The sequence below is a fragment of the Octodon degus genome, unplaced genomic scaffold (assembly GCF_000260255.1).
Source record: "Octodon degus isolate 3935 unplaced genomic scaffold, OctDeg1.0 scaffold00021, whole genome shotgun sequence".
NCBI lineage: Eukaryota > Metazoa > Chordata > Mammalia > Rodentia > Octodontidae > Octodon > Octodon degus.
Genome location: NW_004524597.1, coordinates 12273059 through 12282073, shown reverse-complemented (window position 1 = coordinate 12282073; position 9015 = coordinate 12273059). Strand labels below are relative to the sequence as shown.

The following is a 9015-nucleotide window of genomic DNA, read 5'->3' as shown; positions in this document are numbered from 1 at the left end:
AATTAATTAATTAAATAAAAAGAAGTGAGACTCAGGAAGGTTCCACATATGTCATGTGCAAGGGAAGAAGTTGTTCTCATACTCTCTGGCTAGGTTATATGTATATGAAATGTATGTGCTGCAGATACTTCAGGGCAGACATAGATTTCCACTTTTTGGATGAGGAAATTGGACATCAAGAGGGGCCATTATGGGCACAGTCACATAAGCAGAAGGTGGCAGAGTCAGGGTCCAAATGCAGAATTATGGGTTTTTTTTTCTTTTCTCTCTCTCTCTCTGTCTCTCTCTTTTCTTTGTTTCTTTTTTTAGAGGAGGTCATCCTATGCAGTTCAGGCTGGCCTTCAATTCACTGGATAACCCAGGTTGGCCTGGAACTTGCAACAATATTCCTGCCTCAGCCTCCTGAGTGCTGGAATTATAGGCATGTGCTATCATGCTTCACTCAGAATTACCTGATATTTTTTTGAGATAAGGGTCACTGTTTAGTTCAAGGTGGCTTTGAACTATGTAACCCAGGCTGGATTCGAACTTGCAGCAATCCTCCTGCCTCAGCCTCCTGAATGCTGGGGTTACAGAATTACTCAATTCTAAATGCAATTCCAGGCTGGGGTGTAGTTCAGTGGTAGAACATTTGCCTACCATGCTCAAGACTCTTGGTTCCATCCCCAGTATCACCACCACCACCAAAAATATATAATTCCTTCCACTCAGTCCCCACCCAGATCCTATTGGCACACCTAGGAGAATCCCAGTGACCCCCTCCCTGCAGGGCATTGTGCCCATTGTAACAAGCCTGTTTGCTCAGGTACCACCACCCAAGAAGCCACTGTTGCCAGAAATGGGACCAGCCTTCAAGCTGGGTCGTGTGCCACACCCCCCATTGGTGGATGGCAGTTCAGCACACCAGAGCTACTACCAAACCTCTAAGAGACCTCAGCCTTTTGGCAGCTTCCTAGATTTCCTGACAGAGGGCCAAGTACTGGACAATTTGCAGACAGTAGTGGAAGAGGCAACCGAACGTGTAGCCACCATGAAGACAGAGGCTGGGGTACCACTGGTGGAGGTGCAGGACTCCATAGAAGTGCCATGTGTGAAGCGGCAGGTGCGTGCCCGACCCAGCTTCAGCACTGTAAAGCGGCACCGTGTTCAGCCCAGCCTCTGCACTGGACACCACAATAATTACCCTTCCAGCACCAGCTCCATGTCTGACTCCCATAGCAGCCTCCCAGCTGGCTATCTGGGTTCCCATGGCCAGGACTGTGATCTAGGTCCCCGAGGCTTAGGCTCACTGCCACCCATGAAAGACAAACTCCTGCTGGAGAAAAACCTCAAGCGGCTGCTACGGCTGGAGAACAAAGGGGTGAGATCTGGGACTACGGTTTAGGGGAAGTGTGGCAGAGGTAAGCCTGAGCCCCTCAGCCTGGATACCTCTTTAAATCTCAATCTCTCTCTCTCTCTCTCTCTCCCCCCCCCACCCTCTCCCTCTCCCTCTCCTTCTCCCTCTCTCTGCAGAAAGGCTGGAGTCATTCCTGTTCACAGAGGGACTCCCTGCTGTGGAACTCACTAGGCAGCCAGACAGGTAGCCACTGGACCCAGCAGCAGCCCCTGTCCTGGTTCTCAGGGTTGGTGGGCTCCAGCTCAGGGGCCTCCGAAGCATCAGAATTGAGACCTGGAGAACGGGAGCTGATTTTCCTCAAAGGAAAGTTCAAAAAGGAGAAGTCCTTGCTGAGCCAGCCAGCATCCTTTGACCTGCCTGGCTATTGTGTTCTCCGTGAGCCCCATCGTACCCTGGACTTCCTGGCCAAGCACCACCTCTTCCCTGCTCTGCAGAGCGTGGTCAGCCAAGCTGCAGACAAACTCAGGGCTGCCTGCTGCCATGATGGCTGCCCTCTTTTCCCCACCAACTCCCAGCTTGTTCAGGGGCTTTCAGGCTCCACACTCACTGAGGGGAAGGAGCCCTGTGATTCTCTCCACACCACAGATGCCAACCCCATGTTACCTCACAGAAAAAGCAGGAGTGGATTGAACTCTTCTGTATCTAATGCTCAAGGGGCCAACAGAGTCAAGCTCAAGGTGACAACCACAGAAAAATACAGTATCCCCAACCCCTTATTCCACAAGGCACCTGGCTCAGATCCCAACTTTCAGAAACCACCTTGGCACTGATCTTCAGCCAGAGGCCTCAGCCTAAGCATGGCCTGCACCTTACCCTGCCCACCTCTGGGATCATGGTGGAGGTGGCCTCCAGACAGGACTGTCTCAGGAGTCCAGTGCAGTGGCCACTTGCCTCTCCCTGCCCTACTCCTCCTCCTTCGTCCCCACACGCTTGTTTTTCCCCTTTGTAAGGAGCTTCTCCCCATCTGCTTCACTGTGTCCAGAGGTGCCTTCTCTGAAGAGGGGCTGGCAGGTTGGGGACACATTTGCAGGGGAATATCTCCTTCACCCAACACTGCTAGCAGCCACTGTCATTGGCACTCACTATGGAAACTTCCTGGGAAAGGTAAAAGCTACTGGAAGATCAGAATTTTTGGCCTAGCTACTTCAAGGTGTTATCAAGAATGAATAAAGGCTATCTTTTTAAAATCATAGACATTTTTCAACATTTTATGTGTATCTTGGAGCCCTTCCCGCATGGGTAAGCTCCTATTCATGGGCAACAGTCTTTGCCCAGGGGGTGGGGTGTGGTGGTAGTGGTGGGGCTTGTCTTCTAGGGTGTGCATCTCTAATACAGCTGCAGGACGCTCAAGTCTCTCAGCCCTGCTGAAGGCAGTTTGCCCAGGAAGGGCATAGAGATATAGGTGGTCTCATTCTGGTGGGTGCCCAGCAGTCTCCCAACCTGCTCTCTGTTATGCAGGCCCAGCATGCTTTCCTCTGAACACAGGGCTGGGCATTGTTGAGGCTCAGGCTTGCTGACACAGTGAAGAAGGTCAGTGACCTTGCCCTAGGCTTGACTGACCAGGCTTTTAAAGTGAGGGTTGGCTATTGAGTGGAACTGAATATCAAATGTGACGCATATACCTTTTGTGTGAACAGCATGGTTTGTGTCAGACAGGGCTGGCAGGACTGCCAAAGAGATTGGGCAGTATGGTGTTATAGGGCAGCAGGAGGGGCAAACCACCAGAGGTGACATGTCTCCTTTTTCCTCCCTGCCTGCCTGCCACACAGAACTCCAACACAAAGAAGCCTCGTTCTTCCAGCTCGCCCAAGTCCGGTGCGTCCCACCTCTCCAACCCCTGTTTTGAGGAGATCTTCAACTTCTTAGTGGAGCAGGCAGTGTCCTTGCTCACTCTCAAGTACAAGTATGAGAACAACCTCAATAAGCAGCTTGGCTTCATCTCCTTCCCTGTCACTGAAGCTCTCATGGGTCTCTTCCTGGGCTTCAAGAAGGTGAAGGGCTCCCACATAGTTCTGTCCTCAGAGATGGACTGGAACAGCCTGCTGCGCAAGCTGCAGGAGGCTGAACAGGTGCTGCAGGCCTCAAGGCAGGCCTCCCAGGCACCCGTCTCCCAAGCACCCGCCTCCCAGGCCAGCAGCAACTCTGCAAAGCCTGGCCACAACCGAGTCCACACCTCCCTGGTGGGAGTCTCCCAGCACAGCACAAAGTCTCCACCTATTCAGCCTGTGCCAGCTACCAAAAGCAACCAGAACCAAGCCACAGAGCCTGGCATCTCTCTCATTGCTGACACATCAACCGACCAGCTACTCAGCCCTTGGGAGTCAATTACAGCTGAGAAACAGGCCTCTAAAAGCCTGTCACAGCCCAGGCCTTTCATGTCCTCTGACCCGGGCATGGGCTCCAGTCTCCCTGAGAATTATGAGATGGTGAACACTGAGGACAATGCTGAGGCTGAGGGCAAGGGTAACAAGGAGGACAAAGGTGAAGATGTGGATTCCTACAAGGATAAGAGCAATTACCAGGACCACCTGGACCCTGGACAGGAGGCCATGAGCAGGTACTCTGTGGATACAGGCCACGGTGATCCCCCATGACATCCCTGTAAGTCACACTGAGTGCTCCATTCCCTGCTTCTCCACCTGGTCTTAGCCAGCCACTTCCCTGAGCAGGGTCAGGATAGGCTGAATGTCTATGAGGACCTCTGCTAACAATCACAGGAGAGCCACCAAGAGAGACAGAAATAAAACATCTACAAGTGGAACGCGGTCTTCTCGTCCTGAGATTGCAGCCTGCCTCTCCTTGTACCTGAACATTTGCCCTTGAGTGGCCCTTCAGTGTGGGCCAGCCCTGATGGCAGCCAGCATTCATGACAGCTGGCAGCATTCTGACCCCAGGTCCCCTCCAGGGGTGACAGTTTTCCTCTTGCATGATCCACTGCCTTGCTATCTTCTGCCTTGCTTCTTTCTTTTCTCTAACCTGTAACTTTTCCCTCTTTTCAAGCCCCTGAGGGCTCCTCTCTTTTGTGGCCTTTGTGTGGCTCCTGCTTTTAGAGGGGACTTCTTCTACCTGTGGTGTATTTTTTTGTACTGGGACTTGAACCCAGGACTTTTGTACTGAGCTATATCCCCAGTCCCCCACTTTTTTTTTTTTTTTTATTTTGAGACAGTCTCATTAAGTTGCTAAGTTACTTAGGCTGAGTAATGCCATCCTCCTGCCTCAGCCTCTAGAAGCACTAGCATTACAGGTATGTGCCACCACACGTGACTTTCTTGTTTTTCCATGTCACTGTCTCATATTCCAACTGAGTAAGTATGCAGCCACCCTTTCCTGATACTCTCAGTTAATTTTTTTTCCTTAATTTGTTCTTCTCAACTCCAACTCAAAAATCTGGAGTTCTCATTCCAGGCCACACAGCAGCTACCAGTGGGTCAGGCTGTGAAATAGCTGTGCAGGGCTCGCAGTGAAACTAACTTTCCAGCAAGAGCTCTGGCCAGGGTGATCCTCTCTAGAAAGGTCTGCTAGTGTAACATCCTATTTGTTCCTGTATTGGTGCAAGTCTTCTCCCAAGACACAGCTTATCTTCTCTCCTAGCTGCCCCTATAGCCAGGCCTCAGCAGCAGACAAGAGAACATGAGAAGATTCTGCCATTCTGGGGAGCTTAGTGGCTCTGTCTCTCTCACCTCTTCCTGGAGCCCATCTGGTACAAAGGCCAGACCAACTTGGCCAAGATTGACCATACTGGAGCCCAACGACCCAAGTGTAAGACACAGCCATTATAAGGCCCCCTGGAGCCAGGTAGGGTGGGTCCTTGGACACCTGTCGGACCCACACTTGTTCAGCTTTCATTCAGTAGGACCAGGATTCTAAGGTGGGTGGGTCAGGAAGACATTTTTCCACAGAGCTCTTAGGGCAGAGATCTTTTTGTTTTTTGAGACAAGGTCTCACTATGTAGTTCATGCTGGCCTTCAACTTTTTTTTTTTTTTTTTAATGTATTGGGAACAGGGTCTCACTGTGCAGGTTGGACTCATAGTGATACTCCTGTTTTCAGCCTTCCCTATGCTGGGATTACAGGTGTGTGCCACTACACTCAGACTCGGTGGCCAGCTCAGTGTGCCCAGGGGTGAGGCCTGTGCTGGCCTTCAATCTGTTAACATAGCCCCAAGCTGGCCTCAAACTCATGGTGATTTACATGCCTTAGCCTCCTGAATGCTAGGATTACAGGCATGTGCCACCATGCCCAGCATGGCAGAGATCTTTTAGAGCATGTGCTTGACTTGAAATGCTATTCCCTAAGTCCACCTACCACCACCTCCACAATGCTGGTGGTATCTGAGTGCCTTCCCCGCTGCCCCCATGTGCTAGACCTGATTGGCACACCACTTTCCCAAGCTAGACTGATTGGTGCTTTCCTAGAAGCCTGCAACTGGGATGAATACAGAGATTCTAGTTATTCGCACTACTGCTGAAGACAAATATGGATGGTGCAAGAAATTCTGTAATAAAAAAGAGCCAAGAAAGAAGCCCTCCAGGGCTAAGAGAGAGAGAGAGCTGTTGTGATTTCCACTAGCTTCCCAGGTGCTACATATCAAGGAAGAAGAGAACGTGGCCCCATCCATGCCTTGAGTCACTCATATCCTGTGAGTGACTTAGATATGAGTGGGACATCAGCCCCTGTGGAGACAGGGACAACTTGTACTAAAGACATGCATCTCCAGACCTTATTTCAGCTATCTCTTGCTGTGTATAAAACACTCCAAGACTTAAAACCAAAAATGAGGGCTGGTGAGATGGCTCAGTGGTCTAAAGCACCTACTTAGAACAAGCTAAGCTAAGCAAAAGCACAGGGACCACGGTTCAATCCCCAGCACCACATGCCAGCCAGCCCCGCCCCCTGGTGGGCTGAACTGGCCACACACATACAAAATAAATAAATTAAAAAACAAAACAAAACAAAACAAAAAAAACACCAAAAATGAAAAAAATCACAGGGAGCCAAGGAGATAGCTTAGCAGACTAAGCGCTTACCTGGCAAGCGCAAGGGCCTGAATTCAATCCCTGGTTCTGCAAGAGAGAGAGAGAGAGAGAGAGAGAGAGAGAGAGAGAGAGAGAGAGAGAGAGAAAAGAGATCAGGGGCCGGGGAGATGTCTCAGTGGAATAAGTGCTTCCCTGGCAAGCGCAAGGACCTGAGTTCAATCCCCAGTTCCACCGAAAAGAAAAGAGATTAGCTTAGCTGAGTAGTAGTGTAGGCCAAAGCTGCCTACGTGAGTGCTTTCAGCTGGGAATGGGCTGAAGTGGAGTTGATCCTAACTTGCTGTTGCCCTCCAGGTTCTGTGCACACAGCCTCTCACCATGCAGTAATCTCACCTGCACTTCTTTATTGCAAGACTATGCCATGACTGGCTTCCTAGTTCTTATAGCTGGTGCCCAGAAGTCTCCTAACAGTACATTTTTAGCATTCAGTTAGTCAAAACAAGTCACAGGGGAGGGGAAAAGGGACTTAGTCTTCTTTGATTACAAGAGTGAGAGGAGTTGTTTTTCCTTTGATAATGCTGGACATTAAAAACAGGACTCACACATGCAAGGCAAGCACTCTACCACTGGGCTCTATCCCACTCCTGAGCTAGGAGGAATTGTTTGTGGCCATACTTGATTAGCTACCCCCTCTTCCTTCCCTCCACAGCTGGTTGCATCTTGAGCAGCCCTTAGACCTAAGATGAGCTGATCAGACCCTCTTGAGACTCTGGTTCTAAAGCAAACTATGATGTGGCTACTGGAGAAGCCAGGTGAAGGTGAAGGTGAAGGCTACTGGAGAGAGATCACAGTCGGTCAAGAGCATCTGCCCATAGGGTGAGGCAGGGAATGTGGTCTACAGAGGAAGGGAGGAGAAAAGCTGTGAGGAGGAGGAGGCTTCACAAGAGTAAGGTGAGAGCCAGAGGCTTCCTCCACTCTGGTTTTGGGATCTTGACTGTCAACCGCAATGAAAATCATATTTTTCCAAACAGTATATTCATTTAGGGACAATAGAGTACTGCAAGGGAAACATGGCATGAAGAAACTTTTTTTTTTTTTTTTTTTTGAGGCAGAGTCTCACTATGTTCAGGCTACCTTTAAACTCACTATGTAACCCAGGATGGCCTCAAACTCACAGCAATTCTCTCATCTCAGCCTCCTGAGCGCTAGGATTACAGGCATGTGTGGCCAGGCCTGTGGGAAGCTTTAAAGGTGAAATGAGCTGGGAAGGGTGGTGTGCAGCTATAGTGTCCACTACTCAGGAGGCTTAGGCAAGAGGATTGGTTGAACCCAAAAATTCAAGGCAAATATGAGCAAAATAGCAAGACCTTGCATCAGAAAATAAAAAGCAAAAGTAGGCATATTAGTGCATCCATGTAATCCCAGAACTCCTGGGAAGCTGGAGCAGATGGATCACAGCTTGGAGTACATCTGGGTAAATTAACAATTTAGCAATACCCTGTCTCAAAGCAAAAAACAACAACAAAAACAAAAACGGGGGTGGGCTTCCAAAGTGCCCAGTTTCAGCCAGGGAGATAGCTCTGTAGAATAAACGCTTCCCTGGCAAGTGCAAGGTCCTGAGTTCAATCCCCGGTACCACACACACACACACACACACACACACACACAGATTGGAATGTAGCTCAGAGTGAAGTTCTTGGGTTCAATCCCCAGTACTGAAAACAAACAAACATTAACCATGAAAACTCCAAATGGGGCAGAGGATCATAGTTCAATTGTAGGGTGTTTGCCTAGCATCCCTGAGGCCCTGGGTTTTATCCCCAACACTGTGAAAAGACAAAACTTCAACAGCTTACTAATTGCTGTATCACCTAAATTAACATGTTGTCATTACAAAGGCATTCTTCTGGATTTTCTGGAGCAAAATTCTGGATGATTTAATTAATCCCAAACTTTAACCACTACTTTACTAGTGTTGTAATGCAAGCTTCATCAGTCTTGCATAATATAGCTCAGAGCCAGTTACTCCATGATGCCCAGCATAGGACAAGATAAGAATTTTCCCTGGATATGTCAATGGTGGCAACGTTTTTGTCCCTTGAAGTATGAGCTGACAACTTTCAGGAAGACAGCAAAACCGGAATCCACTTCATGCCAGTCGCCCAGTGTGGTTACTGCGGCCCCTTGGTCTCCCTGGGCAGAAGTTTTCTAAGACAGCGTCGGGGCCTCTCGTGATGGGAATGTTTAGCCTCAAACTCCATAGCTCCATGCTGCCCTCTACTGCCCAACGACCCAAAGACCATGGGGTTCTGCCACCAAAGGACTCCTAAGAGCTGACTGGTGAGGACACTTCAAAAACCCCGGCGGCCAAGGACTGAAGTGACCCAGTGTCAGAAAGGGAACTATAACCAAATTACTGTGGAATTAATCCCGGGGCTCAGGAGCTGAAAGCCCAGGAGATTCAGTAACTGAGATTCGTCCACTATGACTCTAAAACCTAGTGACCCTGATGTGGTCTGAGGGAGAGACATGATTTAGGTCCCAGAGATTCAGGGTCAAGGGACTTCCGTAGAGAAGTAGGGTCTTAGGATCTCAGCAGAGTAGGGGAAAGCTCAGCGACCGCAGGGCGCTGTGTGCTCACCACAGG

The 9015-nt window shown here is 49.6% G+C and overlaps 1 protein-coding gene across 2 annotated transcripts in view; it reads left to right on the top strand.

Moving 5' to 3' along the window:
* Ccdc116 (coiled-coil domain containing 116) overlaps positions 1–4100 on the top strand; it is a 5251-nt gene extending 1151 nt beyond the window's left edge. Inside the window, exons 3-5 of one of the 2 annotated variants that reach the window (XM_023711746.1) lie at positions 806–1102; positions 1513–2073; positions 3166–4100. In XM_023711746.1, the coding sequence (XP_023567514.1) occupies positions 806–1102; positions 1513–2073; positions 3166–3990 (1683 nt within the window). In that variant the 3' untranslated portion in view covers positions 3991–4100. Of the gene's footprint in view, positions 1–805; positions 1361–1512; positions 2074–3165 lie in introns of both variants that reach the window. The other variant, XM_023711745.1, reaches the window with a different exon arrangement.
* The last annotated feature ends 4915 nt before the right edge of the window (positions 4101–9015 follow it).